Genomic DNA, 16,296 nt, shown 5'->3' on the forward strand with positions numbered 1-16,296 from the left:
GGTTACATATGCGCCCGCTCCAGGAGTGCTTAGCGAATCAGTGGACACAGGCTCGTGGGCAATTGACAGACCTAGTGTTGGTTACCAGTCGGGCATACGACTCTCTGCATTGGTGGACTCCACACAACCTTTGCAAGGGCCGACTGTTCCACGAGCCCGTGCCGCAGATTGTCCTGACGACGGACGCATCTCTCCAGGGCTGGGGAGCACATGTGCTCACTTACACAGTGCAGGGACTATGGACGACGCAGCAACAGAAGATGCACATCAACTATCTGGAACTGATGGCAATCTTCATGGCGCTCAAGTCCTTCATTGTACATCTGAGCAACAAGGTCGTGCTAGTCCGGACGGACAACATGACCGCGATGTACTACATTCAGAAACAGGGGGGCACCCACTCGCCACAGCTGTCTCATCTGGCTCAGAGCATGTGGAAGTGGGCCATTCAGAGGAACATTTTCCTCATGGCAGAACACCTCCCGGGCAAGGACAATCAGATGGCGGATCTGCTCAGCAGATACAGCCATCAGATGCACGAGTGGGAGATACACCCTTCGGTTCTCCACCCGTTCTTCCAGCAGTGGGGTCATCCGGAGATAGACCTGTTCGCAACAAAGGAGAACGCAAAATGCCGACTCTTTGCCGCCAGGTTCCCTCACCCACAGTCGCAGGGGAATGCGATATGGATGAACTGGTCAGGCAAATTTGCATACGCTTTTCCGCCAGCCCCTCTAATACCGCTGGTCGCAAGAAAGCTAAGGCAGCACTCCATGACTCTCGTCCTGGTTGCTCCAACGTGGGCACGACAAGCTTGGTACACCACGTTCCTCGAACTCTCAGTGGTGCCGCATCAAAGACTGCGCCTCACGCCCAGCCTTTTGACGCAGAACCTTGGAGACATTCAGCATCCAGATCCACGACAGCTCAACCTGGCGATCTGGCTCCTGAAGTCCTAGAGTTTGGATACCTTAACCTACCTCCAGAATGCATGAGTATCATCAAGGAGGCGAGGAAACCAACTACTAGAGCATGCTATGCTGCTAAGTGGAAGCGTTTTGTCATCTACTGTACGTCCAATGACATCAACCCACTAGATGCATCTATTCCCAACATCATCTGCTATCTGTTACATCTCTACAAGTGCAATCTGGCGTACACTTCCATTAGGATACATCTCTCAGCCATAGCGGCTTATCTTCAGAACAGGCAGCACCTCTCTGTCTTCAGAGTGCCCGCCATTAAAGCCTTCCTTGAAGGTCTGAAGAGAGTCATTCCCCCAAGAACGCCACCAGCTCCGGTGTGGAACCTCAACGTCGTTCTCACCAGACTGATGGGGCCACCATTTGAGCCACTGCACTCGTGTGAGCTCCAATTCCTTACGTGGAAAGTGGCCTTTCTGATAGCTATTACGTCTCTGAGGCGTGTCAGTGAGCTGCAAGCGCTCACCATACAAGAGCCGTTCATTCAAATTCACCCAAATAGGGTAGTGCTACGCACTAACCCTAAATTCCTTCCTAAGGTGGTGTCACAGTTTCATCTTAACCAGACTATCGACTTACCAGCATTCTTTCAAAACCCGCAAACGGTGGCGGAAAGAATGCTTCATACCTTAGATGTACGGAGGGCGTTGATGTACTACATAGACAGAACACAACCCTTTAGAAAGACAAAACAACTCTTTGTTGCCTTCGCACCACAACACAAAGGCAACCCAATTTCTAAAGCAGGGATAGCCAGGTGGATTGTTAAGTGCATCCAGATATGTTATCAGAAAGCCAAGCGCACTTTAACAATACCCCCCAGAGCGCACTCCACACGCAAACTGGGGGCATCCATGGCTTTCCTAGGGAACATTCCTTTAGAGGATATTTGCAGAGCAGCCACGTGGGTCACACCACATACCTTCACAAAACACTACTGTGTTGATGTGCATTCCAAGCAGCAAGCAGCTGTAGGACAGGCTGTTCTCAAAACACTTTTTCAGGTTTCTGCAGCTGGCACGGGCAACCGCCGCTGATGGAGGGACTGCTATGTATTCTATGCTAAGATATGAATTTAGCAGCCCACATGCCTCGAACTGAATATGCTACTTACCAGTATGCATCTGTTCTTGGCATGTAGGGCTGCTAACATTCATATCGCCCGCCCTCCTCCCCGGTGCCTGTCGCAGCTGCAGATATACTATTGTATTTATTCATTAGCATGGACATCCTTTACACTTTCACTCCATCTCCTGCCACAATGGCGAAAAACAATCTGGGGATGGAGCCGATGCCCATGCGCACTGTAGTCCAGGGGAGGAGCCACCTATCTCAGGATACTTCGAAGACTCTTCCAGGACAACAATGTGCAATCATCCGAGCCCAACACTAGGCGGCGATCTAATGCTAAGATATGAATGTTAGCAGCCCTACATGCCAAGAACAGATGCATACTGGTAAGTAGCATATTCAATACCTGTGAAAAAACATTCTCCTTAATCCATATATTGCTGTCCTCACTAGAGAGACGTCTGTTCCATAACCTAACTATTTGGTCATGCTTCTTGGGTAGCTCAGAAGATTAACCTCATTCTCTTCCAGGGGATCCTCATCAATAGTCCTAAGCACTGAATATTCCCGCCGACGTGCGGGGACCCCGGAAATAATATAAAATTATATATGTAAATCGCATATAAATAGCTCCGCATATATGTATCCACATATATCATTTTTTCTCACACCAATGCAGCCCCAAAATAGAGGCTAAAGAATGTAAATACTCATACTTACACTGCAATTAGCAAGGAAACAAAAAACACATTAGGTCAAATAGCCCTTGAACTTTGTGTTTTAATGAGCAAAAATACTCATAAATCCTGAAAATTGCTAATAAATAGACATTGTTAGCCACAGGCTGCATGGAACAGCAATAGCATAGAAAATGAAACCATTTTCAACGAAAACTGGCACCGTGCCTTTAAGGCAGCCATGACCCCTGTCTTCCCATCGTGCCTCAGGGGTGACAGTTAAATCAATTGTTCTTTCTGGCTCCTTCAGTCAGGACCCTGGTTCAACAGCTCCCTTTCTTTTTGACTTTGTCAAAAAATACTTGGGATTTTCTACAATTTTTACTTTCACTCAACGTCTTTTGGACATAGAGTTAGTGCTGCCTTTTTTGACTCTTAAAGGAATTTTTCTATCAAAAATGCCTTCTCTTTTTGACAACTGCCCTTCCTGTGAGAAGAAGGCAAAGACTGACACACATTCTGTGTATCCTCTGCCTCCCTGACACTCATTCCGCAAGTTCTTGTGAACACTGCAAGACTTTATCCAGGAGAACTCTCAAAGATAGGGAGAGAATCATATTTGTGGTCTCTCTGAGAGAGGTAGGTCTCCTAAGAGGCAGAAGAGGCGCAGGACGCGATCGACGTCGAGAGAAGTCCCGACTTGTTCTCCTTCTGTGTCGAAGAGGCCGTTGACGGCGAAGACGAGGAGGCTTCCTTCGACGACGAATACTTCAGCGTCGAGAGGCAAGGTACCTCTGCTGCTGTCGACTGGGCATGCAGCGTCGAGAGAAATTTCTCCGTTGGAGCATAGGAGCTCGGCGTCGAGACAGCCGGCATCGAAGCATCATCACCAATCTTCAACGTCTCAGCTTCCTCCGTCAACGCCCAGTCATCGGTGTTCGACGTCGAGGCATCCTCCGCCGACCCCCAGTCATCTGCGTTTGACGTCGAGGCACCCTCCGTCGGCGTCCGGCCTGCGACGCTCGACGTCGAGGCATCCTCCGTCGATGCCTAGTCACCAGCGATCGACGTCGAGGGTCTCCGACGCCATCACACCATCAGCGGTCGACGTCGAAGATCCCCGTTGACGTCACAGCATCGACGTCGAAGCAGCCTCCGTCATCGCCTGGTCCACGGCACTCGATGTCGAGAAGGTCCCCGTTGTTGTCACAGCAGTGTGAGTCGACGTCAAAACATCTATCTTCGAGGAAAGTCTCTCCTTCAAGATCCAAGGGCAGGTCGCCTTCGGGGAAAACTACTCCGGAGAGAGTTAGTCAACCCTCGGATCAGTCTCAGGCTTTAGCACCACAGCAGAGGTCTCCAAGATCGGCTTCAGCTTCGGAGGTGGAACATTCTCCAGTGCATATGAGTCCTCTGGCTAAGAGGAAAAGAGTGTCAGACGAGCATGCTTCTAGGAGTCGCACAAGGTATACTTCCGGGCACCCTCCTAGAGGTGGGTCTCCGGTGAGCCGGTCATCATTCTCTTCGGGCTCCCGGTCTTCTCATCATGGAAGATCTTCAGATGGCATCTACTCCTCGGATAGTGAGAAGTCCAGACATTCTCCGGCACGTTCGCAGAATGGGCAAATGGATCTGCCTCCTCCGGCATGTTCGCCAGTGAGAGAGCACCCCAAAGTCTCCTTCCATCAGGCTCTCTCCGAGATGGTGTAGACCCCTGCATCACTGGGCTCCAGACAAGGAAACAGCAGCCAGGTTGCAAGCTCATCGGGAGAATCAAGTCTCACGACCCAGAGAGCGATCGCGTTCCAGAGTACGATCGAGTAGGCGAAGATCGAGGTATAGGAGCAGGAGACTGGCTCGCAGATCGCCAACTACTTCACCTCCGAGCCGTTCTCATAGGGATTATTCTCCGACTCTGACGGACAGTCCTCCATCGAGAATATCCCCTATAGATGACATTTTTACTTTTCAAGTCATTTTGGGCAGGGGTGCTTTGAAACTGGGAGTGCCCATGACTACTCCACAGGATAAGACTTCTGTGATCTTTGAGAACTTGCATCACAGATCGGCACCCAAGCCTCTGCTGCCTTTGGTACCCGGAATTATAGATCCCGTGAATGAGGTCTTCCTTACTCCATCGACTATAAAGGCCGCCCCAGCAAGGATTCTTAAAGTATCGCTCGCCAGAAGAGGATCCGCTTTTCCTCGGGTCTGACCCACCACCAGACTCGGTGATCATGGCGGCAAAAAAATCCAGTGCTGTAGCTTCCTCATCCACAGTGCCTCCGGATAAGGAAAGTAAATTGCAAGATACGTGGGGAAGAAGTCTGCAACACCTCAGCCTCTTTTCTCAAGGTCTCTAATGCAGAAGCCCTTCTGGGGAGGTATGATAGATCCCTGTGGGATTCTCTCCAAAGATTTATTGAGAAACTCCCTCAAGAGGACTGCAAAGATTTTGAGGAGATTCTTTTGGAGGGCAGCCTGGTCTCCAATCAGATCATAGGCGCTGCGGCGGATGGGGCTACCCTTGCAGCGCATGGCTATGCGCATGGAGTAACGGCGCGAAGATCTTCATAGTTGTGCCTGACAGCCTAAAACCTGAGGCTCAGGCTAGAATCTGGAACCTGCCCTTTTCGGGAACATCACTATTTGGAGCAAGTACTGATGAAGAAATGCAACGCATGAAGTCCGAGTTGGACACTCTTAAGGCCGAAGAAGGGCTTGAAAAGATGAATGAATTTCGGAAGAGGTACCGCTCCTACAACAAGGACCCTTCAAAACAGAGGGTTCAAACCCCTCACTGGCAGAAGGGTCAGGACCAACGAGGGCAACAGAAGTCCCAATTCAGAGGCAAGCGTAATTCCAGAGGAGGTGGAAATCAACGCCAGGGCAACAATTCCAATAAGTCCCAGCCAAAGCAATGAGTCCTTCCTTCCCCCCAGCGCCGTTGACCACTCCAGTGGGGGGAAGCATGGCGCATCGTATGTCGGAGTGGGAAAGCATTATTCAAGACCGATGGGTGTTGTCTACACTTCAGAACGGATACTGTCTTACTTTCACACACCTGCCTCCACCCGTTCCTCCAAGGCCAACCTAACATAATCAACTCATCCTTTTGAAAAAGGAAGTAGCGATACTTCTCAAAAAATCAGCCATGGAGAGGGTTTCAATTACTCAAAGGGGGAAAGGAGTGTACTCCCGATATTTCTTGGTCAGAAAAAAGGGGCAAAAGGCAGAATTCAGGCACATTCTGGACTTAAGAACGCTGAACCTGCATATCAAAAAAAGAAAAGTTCCGCATGTTGGCATTTCACCAAATATATCCGAATCTCAGGAGGGGAGATTGGATGTGTTCGATGGACCTCCAAGATGCCTACTTACATGTCCCAGTGCACCACAAGCACAGAAGATTCCTGCGGTTCCAGGTGGGGACCTCTCACTACCAATTCAAGGTCCTGCCCTTCGGGTTGAAGTCAGCTCCCCGGGTATTCACGAAGTGTGTTGCGGTAGTAGCGGCCGCTCTACGCCGCAGGGGAGTCTTCGTGTACCCGTATCTGGGCGATTGGCTACTGAAAGGTCCTTCCCCAGACGCGGTAAGGAACCAATTTAAACCTGCATCCAGCTCTGTCACCGGTTGGGGTTGCATGTCCACTTCAGCAAATCAGTATCGCAGCCCACCCAGAAGATTCACTTCCTAGGAGCTCTTCTAGACTCCGAGGTAGGAAAAGTGTTTCCTTCGGATGAGACGGTTTTCTATAACTCAAGTGTCAGCTGGTACTCTGCCACAAGGTTCAGAAAGTGCGAAAGATTGCCTCCCTGCTAGATTCGATGGCTTCATGCATCTTTCTAGTCCCGAATGCCAGGCTTCGGATGCGTCCTCTTCAGCAGGATCTGGAGGACAAGTGGGACCAACAGTCAACTCGCTGGGACGATCGGATTACTCTTTCGGAAACGACTCGAGCTTCCATTCCATGGTGGACAAAGAAGCAGAATATGCAGGTGGGAATTCTGTTCCATCAACCTCCTCCTGTTTAGACCTTGATCACCGATGCTTCTCTACAAGGCTGGGGGGCACACATGGGTCACCTCCAAGAGCAAGGTTTGTGGTCCCCCAAGGAATGTACATATCGTATCAACATGCTGAAGTTGAGGGCAGTCCACCTGGCTCACAAGCGTTCCTTCCCTCGATTCAGGAAACATCAATATTAGTAAAACGGACACCACCACCACGATGTACTACTTGAACAAGCAGGGGGGAACGCGCTCACAAACTCTCACTGGAGGCTCAGCGCATCTGGCATTGGCTTCTGGCTCGCAAATTGTCAGTCACGGCGGTCCACCTCCCAGGAGAACAGAATGTGAGGGCGGACGCGCTGAGTAGGCATTTCGAAGACAGCGAAGACTGGGTTCTAAACGACGAGGTGCTTGAAGGCATCTTTCAGTCTTGGCGTCGTCCCTCCCTTGGATCTGTCTGTGGACGACGAAAACACCAAATGCCGAGACTTCGCCTCGCGGTTTTACCGTCCAGGAACAAGAGGGAATGCCCTTTTGATAGACTGGACAGGGGAATTTGTGTACGCCTTTCCACCCCTTCCATTGATCCCGAAGGTGGTGAGCAAGCTGACACACTCGTGCACATCGATGATCCTCATTGCTCCCGACTGGCCGAGACGATGGTGGTACACGGACCTGCTTCATCTATCAGTGGCTCCTCACAGGAGATTGCCATGCAGGCCGGACCTCTTATCCAAAATGAACTGGAGGATTCATCACCCCAACCTTCCGTCACTGAGTTTGACAGCATGGCTCCTGAGGTCGTACATTACGCAGGGGTGTTGAATTTAATAAAATATCTACTTGTCCATGGGGCAGGCTGCTTAAATAAATCTACGTGTCCTGTAACAAAATCCACTTGTCCCCTTTGTGCCATGTAATGCGGCAACAAATTACGCAGCAATCTCATTATATAAGAGTTCTGATATAGCCTCTCTGATTATGCCAGGGTTCATACCATAGTAGTGTTTGAATACTAGCAATTCCCTTATGCTGCTATGTTTCTGCAGGTCTACATACTGGGGCTGAAGGTAGTGGTAAGTAGTAGTTCCAGGGTTGGAATGCCCTTTTTAGTCTGTGCAAACCTACTAACGTGCATGTTTTAAGGGTTTTCACCAATTCTTCTCTAATCATTTCCCATACTGAGATCGGTTGGAAATTTACTGACAGTAGCAGACTTAAAACTTCTTCCAGGGTTGGGAAAAAAGTGGTTGGAAGAAAAGTGAACTTGAAAACATTCAGATTTTCACATCAGCAAATCTACACCTGCATATTTGCTCATGCTAAAATGCAGTTCACAAATATTTTCTGGGAGTACTATTTCTTGGCCTACTTCTGTAAATTCTTGTGAATTCATGGAAACTGTACATATGCACTCAATGCAAGGATAGGTACCATGGATGCACTTTTGAGACTTTCGTTAATAATTAGGCCTCTAATTAGGCCTGGCATTAACCATGACCTTTTGTTTTTTATTCTGTCTCTCTCCGTCTGTCTATCAGTTGGCGTCCCTGTAAGTGATAGTATTTTGCTCTTTTAGAAGAAGCATATTGGCACACAAAGTTGTTTTGTTCAGTGCCCAGAACCGGCGTGGCAATGTGTGCTGAGAACAAAATTTTTTTGTTTTGCTTTTGCCAATGCTTGTTAGAGTGGTGAGGACCCAGCAGCTCCCACACTGTTAAGGTTTTATAAAAACCATGCCTAAACAAGTCACGCCTTGACAAAACCAAAAGGCTGACCACCAATTTCAGACCCACTAGCTTTGCCAATGCTTGTTTGTTCTTGTTTTCCATATTCATATTTAAACTGGTTACACTGATATTCCATTCTGAATATGTTTGGGAAATACTGACATACATCAACATGTTACTAAATGATGCTGCAAAGATACGGTACCTAAAATCTTACATTAGTTTAGCTAAATGTTTTCTTTTCTTACATGCATTTTTTTGTGAACGTTTTATTTTGAAAGCAAAGAATCATCACTCTTGCTTTCAAGTTTCTGCAAATATTTGCATATAATCAGAGCGCATTCTGGGTGCATTATACAGAGCCTCATATTATTAAACTTTGAAAATGTGTGTACACTTATACTGGAACCACTGTCAGTAGTGCAGGCTGAGCTTAAAACATTTACTTTTAGTGCTCACCCTAATAATAAAGGCATTGCGTTAATGAACCATATATACAAGTTTGAACCGCATTAACACACCTATTACATATAACACACACTTTACCTTAATTGTAGAGAATGCCCTTCCCTGAGCCACAATGTGGTACTGTAAACTGGCAGCCAAAGGGTTTGTGCTGCAGGGGTTTGGGCCTACTTGTCCCAAGGACAAAATGCACATTAAAACTTGTTGCCCTTGACTCAAACAATATGGCCCAGGCGTCGGGCTATAGGAATTCCACATCCCTGAATACGGCCATCTAGGATTGCCACAGGACTGCATGTCCATCCTGAAGGAAGCGAGACGGCCTTCCATGAGACATTTTTATGCCTGTAAATGGAAGTGCTTCTATCTGAGAGTCAGGAAGAAGTCGTTTTTCCATATTTGTTATATCTGGTGAAGGCAGGTTTAAAGTTTAATTCTATTAAGGTGCATTTAGTGGCTATAACAGCATATAGGCGATCATCTTCCCAGCCTTCATTTTTCCAACTGCCAGCTGGAAAAGACTTCCTGCAAGGGTTGAAAAAAGTGCACCCTCCAGTGCGTCCTCCTTCCTCGCCCTGGGAGCTGAACCTGGTTCTGTCAAAATTAATGGGTCCTCCTTTCGAGCCCATTCATAAAGCTACTTTGCAGCATGTTTCCAGGAAAGCTGCTTTTTTGGTAGCAATCGTGTCAGCTCGTAGGGTGAGCGAAATTCAGGCTCTCTGCTCCAAGGAACCTTATACGGTGTTCCACTTGAATAGAGTAGTACTCGGGACACATCCGTCTTTTCTGCCCAAGGTGGTGTCAGATTTTCATCTTCCCTAATCCCTCTACTCCAGCTGAGAGGGCTTTGCATTCTTTGGGCCTGAAAAGGGTTTTAAAATTGTATCTATATAGGTCCAAGTCTGTTCGTAAGTCTGATCAACTATTTGTCAACTATGGTTCAATCAGAACAGGTTATGCAGCCTCGAAACGTTCCATTTCAAGGTGGATAGTTTCGTGTATCAAGCTTTCCTATCCATTGGCTCAGAAAACCCTGGTGTTTTCTCCCAAGGCACATTCCACCAGGGGTAGAGCGGCGACTGCAGCTTTTCTCCATAATGTGCCCATGTCTGAGATCTGTAAGGTCCGTCCATACATTTACCAGACATTAGACACTAGAGCAGATACCCAGGTAGGCCAGCCCTCCTTGCGGAATCTGTTTAGCAGCTGAGTACTCGGCTGCTACAAATGTTTCGGTTGGGTCATGTATTTCTCATTTACCTGCAGGTGGTGTTTGGGCTTGCTATTCTATTCAGTGCTTATGACTTGAGGAGGATCCCCTGGAAGAGAAGGATAAGTTACTTATCTGTAATCCTAGTTCTCTTCTAGGGGTATCCTCATCAAAGTCATAGGCACACCCACCCACCCGCCTCCCCAGGTAAATGAGATTGGTCTGTTTCTATGGCTTATGGTTGAACCCTGACTTCAGGGTTATGCAAAGAACTGACCTAACTGTCACCCCTGAGGCATGATGGGAAGCCAGGGGTCATGGCTCTGTCCAAAAGACGTCGAGTGAAAGTAAAAATTGTAGAAAATCTCAAGTATTTTTTGACAAAGTCAAAAAGAAAGGGAGCTGTTGAACCAGGGTCCTGACTGAAGGAGCTGGAAAGAACTGACCTAACTGTCACTCCTGAGGCATGATGGGAAGCCAGGGGTCATGGCTGCCTTAAAGGCACGGTGCCAGTTTTTGTTGAAAATGGTTTAATTTTCTATGCTATTGCTGTTCAATGCAGCCTGTGGCTAACAATGTCTATTTATTAGCAATTTTCAGGATTTATTAGTATTTTTGCTCATTAAAACACAAAGTTCAAGGGCTATTTGACCTAATGTGTTTTTTGTTTCTTTGCTAATTGCAGTGTATGAGTATTTACATTGTTTAGCCTCTATTTTGGGGCTGCATTGGTGCGAGAAAAAATGATATATGTGCATACATATTTGTGGAGCTATTTATATGTGATTTACATATATAATTTTATATTATTTCCGGGGCCCCCGCACGTGGGCGGAAATATTCAGTGCTTATGACTTTGATGAGGATACCCCTGGAAGAGAACTAGGATTACAGGTAAGTAACTTATCCTTTTGGCTCCTATGCCACAAAATGAAGACCCCAACTTAGCAAACTGACAGGCAGCAGAACATTTCATGTGCCCCTAGTTGCTCTGAAATCATTCCCTTTTATATTGTTCGTTTTTCTGTTTTTTAAGTAATGTAATGGCACATGGCTGGTTGTTAATTATTTTTTTCTATTTGTTTTTAGAGGGTGTTGGCTAAAACCGGTGCAGAATCTATAAGCTTGCTTGACCTCTGCATAAACACAAACAAAAAGCAAGCTGCAGCAAAATTCTACAGTTTCTTGGTACTTAAAAAACAGCTAGCTATTGAGCTGACACAAGTGGAACCGTACAGTGACATCATTGCAACACCAGGACCAAGATTTCATATCATTTAAATGACTGGACTTGATAGCTAGTGTTAATTTCGCTAGTAGCTGCATCGCCCCCATGTGTAGGGCACTTAACAGATTGTTGCATATGATTTAGGGTGTTTTTTTTGTCTGTACAGTTTTTTTTTGAGTGCAACATTATATTTTTATGAAAAATATGGGATTGGTTGGTTTGAATTATGAGGCAGAAAAAGTACAGCTCTGCAGACCCAATGTAATGAGACCATGGTAAAAGCATTAAGAGCCTTGTGCACAATTGATTAACTTTCAGCAGCCAACATCTGTTTCATATGGGTCCTACACAATGACAGTATGGTTTACTATGCAACCGGCGAATCATTTTGTCTAATCAACTGCAAAAATTGTACACTGGAAAGATGCTAGACTTTTATTTAAAACGTGTTCAGTGTAAGTGATGCCATAGCTCTTAATCTTACTTATGCTTTTAAAATGTTAACATCCAGAATTGCTGTTTACATTGGGACACTGTTTTGCATTTCAAGTTTTGTTCTATGAAGTAGAAAATAGGTGGATGATCATGTGCTGCAAATCTACCAAGGTCAACTGCAACTCTTCCCCCTCCCTTTCGCTTCTAGTTGTTATGGAAACCCCAGATGTAAATTTTATTTAATTTCTATTGCTCTCGTTCTGAAATTCAGAACCTTTCGTAAGTGCTTTGACTTTTAAATCACTGAACTTAGAATAGAACATAAACTACTTAAACCTGTTGAATGTTCTACTTCGACCAGTTTAGTTTAAGCTAATTGTTACATGCTCTCATAGTTGATTATTTAAGCTGTGCGTATTCCTCATCTAGGTGAAAGTTAGATCGTTAGGCTTTCAAAGTTAAATACAATAATTACAAATCCTTTTACTCTGCCTTATAAATCAAGCTAGTCAAACCTGCTAAATACACCCCCCCCGCCACCCCTTTTCCTTCCTACTTTCCTTTCTCTACCAGTCCAATCAGTGGCCTGGCTTAAACAATTTTAAATGTTAATTTTAATGTAAATTACCTTTTGAATATATTTTATGAATCACGTTTGTCAGTCTTAGTAGCTACTGCAAAGGAATATTTTCATGACCCTACCTACCATTGACAAGCATTATGTTGCTGTATATTGTGTTCAGTAAGCTGAAATTACTATTACAGCTTCGTATTCATAATATACAATTTTCTAAATTGAATATCTGATCAGTATATTTATTGTCAATTTTACTTTTTCCTACACTGCACACTCCTGTATTTGAAATTTGCTTTCTAAAACCTTTGTTCACCATCATTTTCTTGTGCAAAACAAATAAAGGCTTTACTGTTACAAGACCGGAAAAGAAAACACCAGAAATTATGTGAATGGCAAAGGTTTGTGCTTCAAATGTTTTTTATAGATATAAATATATATATAGAGCAAATTTATTCACAGAAAGTTCTGGTGTCATTTTGGCACTTTTGTGAATGATTCTCCTTTGGGAACTTTGATGTGCCCAGCCATGTAAAATTATGTGAAAATGTTTTAAAAATTTGTGAGACTGGATGCATTTTAATATGAACTTTTAAGAAATAATTGTAAAAAACAAAAATGGTTGCAGCTACTTTTTATTTTCAACATGTGCCTGTAAAACCATGCTTTACCCCTTTGTATAAAAGAGACCGTGTAGATATATTGAATGTTTAATTATAGAAAAGGTAATCATTTCTTGTTAAAACATTTTTAGTCTGAAGTTTTGTCGCTTATCAAGGTTAATATTCTCAAATAGTTGATGCTGTGTTCTGTATAACTTTTCTAATAAAAGTTGTGTGAAAGCGATTACCAATGGTGTACGTTAAGAACATACAGATGGTTTTGAACACAATCTGTAAAAGCCCCACTGTATAATATTGCAGCCAGGGGTGGAGATCGAGTCAGTACATGATTTTCAAGTAAAATGGGCTTCTATAAAATGGCATAGCGAGATTTACAAAAGTTTGTGTATACATTCTTCAGTATTTCAAACAAAATCCAAAGTGGAATTTGTCTAAACAAAGTGAAACTGTCTACACTTCAGTCATATTGTTCCACCCACTGACTTTATCTTCTGTAGTTGGAGAAAATTGACAATGCATCTGCAGGTGAGGGTACTAGTATTTGACATTTGGAGACAGTTTCCTAGTTTTGATCAAAATGCATGCTTCTCACTTATGTCTGGTTGAATTTGCAAACAGATACTTTGCCTAATATATAGAAAATGGTTTGTTTTCACCATAATGGAGTTATTTTTGGTAGCATAAATATTGTAAAACCTGGCTATATTTTGGATCCGAAGGCGTATTTAAATGGAGATTTGACATTTTGAAATTAATTGTACAAGTAAACATGCACATTTTTGAAAAATGTTAATTGGCATTTCAAATACAATAATCAGTTACATTGCGAACACTCCCTGTATAGCCTCCCAAATGGCACTTATCTATTATACATTTGCAATCCGTGTTAAACTGCTTTGCCCAATTTTGAGATCCTTACCATTGCCCATTGTTTGGCATTGACTGTGTGCTTTATTTTTCTGCTGCATCTCTTGATGTGCTAAAGTATGTGACTGTGAAGGTAAATAATGCCTTTACAATACATACGTACAAAGTAACTAATCCTCTCAAACCAGTCATGAGAATGGACCATATTTCAACTGAATAGTACAGTCAGTAAACTATTTGGAGTGTCAAGGGTGAATAAAGTGTGTAGCTGGGACCACTGTGCAGATTGCAAAGTTGTGGGGGCTCATTGGAAACCTCACCAATGAGTCTGGGCATTCCTGTTAACTGATAAAATGTTTGTTGTGGGGCATTGTTTTTTTCCATGGATGTGGTACAGGTATACATATATATCTGGGCTGTTGGTTTAGGTTTTCACAGCAGATTCTCTCTGGGGACGTTTGTTGTTCTTAACCTCCTGAGAGAACGTGGCTGTGAGGCACTAGCAATTGAGCATTTACTGAGGCCCCTAGGCTTCTCTATTTTCACCAGCTGTAAATCTTGTGACTGTGTTATACTACTGTACTCTACAAAACCAACCCTCCGACTTGTTCTGTAGAATGAACTCTTTTCCACTCTGAAAATGCCCCATCCTATGGATATGCACACAAGTCATGCTAATTGACTGATGGGCTTTGTATGCAAGTGCCTGGACAAGCTATGAACATCAACTTATGTCCTTGCGCTTGAGTGGTATTTATATGAGGCCCTGCTTCTCATTTCAAGAGCAGAACATCGGTTGCAGAGGTACACAACATCACCTGCTAGTGTGCAGAAATGCTACTTTATAGTTTTCTGCTACATTCTAATGTCTGTAGCGAATATGCAGAAGGTGGGTAATCTGCAGTAAGGTAAGAATATGCACCAGATATTTTCTCGCCTTTTGATAATGGGGTTACCGCTTGCCTGAAGTGCAGCCTGAAGCTCCTATTTCCCGCTTTATGCGTTTAGTAATTAATTTATACTTGCAAACCTTGAGCCAATCGTTTGCCTTTTCTGAAGTAGTGATCTGGCAGTATCCAATCAGTAGAAACTGTGGTCCCCTCATTCTTGGTCTTATCAAAGGTGCTAAATGTAGCACTATATAGTTTGCAATAATGTTTTTCTAAGGTCTTTCCATTCTCAGATTACTTGCTTTCTCAGTCTTCTTCTTATTCCTAAAACCCTTATGAAAATATTGGCCTCAACTTAAAAAGTCTGATTTACCTCTTTTCTTCCTTCTTTGAATGACTCTCTCCTTTCTTGCCATTTTCTGCATGCATTCTTTAACTACAACCTACACCAATGGTTCCCACCCTGTGGTTGAGTGTCCGCAAAGCCTCCTCAGGGAGTCCTCTGCTACCTTTTTTTTTTATTTATTTATTTTTATAACTTTATTTCTCAAGTTTAACAAGTTTTTCATCTCCAGCACAGTATATCCAACAATGTACAATCACACATTGCAATTGCTCTAGTCGTGAAAAAAAATGATCTCCACAATATTATCAACAGTCAGTTGCATAACAGTCATGAGGATCATGAGGTCCCCAACCACCCATTGTATGGACACTGTGACGTTGCATATCGCTTGTCGCACAAACTTTCTTGAACGCAATTAAACTCCCATGACACCCCACCCATCCCCCTCCCCAATCCACAACTTGCCCTTTCCCTTCACCCTCCTCCCTCCCCCCCCCCCCTCCCCGCCGAGATTAGAACCCTTCCCAATGTGGTCTGTGGGCCTTACAATTTGATTCACCAGAAACAAGCAAAAACAGTGATCAGGTTTGTGCAATCAGCTCCTCATATCGGGTCACCAGGTGTTATGATTTCTGGAGGACTAATGCCTTCTTGTCCCGTTTCTACCAGTTCCGGGCTATTTTGCGTCAGAGGGGCATCCAATCCCACCAACTCTTGGATCATAACCCCCCAGGCCTGGAGAACCTCGGGCAACTTCCCATCCCTTCTAGTACGCCTTATATGGTCTTCTGCCAGCGCCCATTCTCTCAGGTCAGACTTCCATTTCTGCAGCACCGGACCCTGTGGGGATAACCAGTGTATTGCAATGCGGCGTCGAGCCGTCACCAGGCCCAATACCAAAAACCGCCTGCTCACCTTTCGTTTGGGGTCTCGAGGGATTAGGCCTAAGAGGCATGGGTGGGGGTTTAATTCTATTACCCATCCTGACACCTTTTACAAAACCTCCAGGGCCGACTCCCAGTATGTTTGGAGGACCGGACACACCCATACCATATGCACAAAGTCTGCCATTGGGTTGCGGCATCTTGGGCAGTGCGCGTCCCTAGTGCTATCAATGGTCTGGAGACGACTAGGGGTAAAGTAGGTCATATGTACAATGTTGTACTGAATTAATTTGAATCTG

At 44.8% G+C, this 16,296-nt stretch overlaps 1 protein-coding gene across 3 annotated transcripts in view; it reads left to right on the forward strand.

Moving 5' to 3' along the window:
- The window catches only part of RAD21 (RAD21 cohesin complex component), a 337,501-nt gene extending 324,268 nt beyond the window's left edge, over window positions 1-13,233 (forward strand). For all 3 annotated transcript variants that reach the window (XM_078686859.1, XM_078686858.1, XM_078686860.1), the window contains exon 14: window positions 11,240-13,233. In XM_078686859.1, coding sequence (XP_078542985.1) covers window positions 11,240-11,431 — 192 coding nt within the window. In that variant the 3' untranslated portion in view covers window positions 11,432-13,233. The remainder of the gene's footprint in view (window positions 1-11,239) is intronic.
- Window positions 13,234-16,296: the final 3,063 nt, after the last annotated feature.

Source organism: Lissotriton helveticus, chromosome 4_1, assembly GCF_964261635.1.
Source record: "Lissotriton helveticus chromosome 4_1, aLisHel1.1, whole genome shotgun sequence".
Taxonomy (NCBI): domain Eukaryota; kingdom Metazoa; phylum Chordata; class Amphibia; order Caudata; family Salamandridae; genus Lissotriton; species Lissotriton helveticus.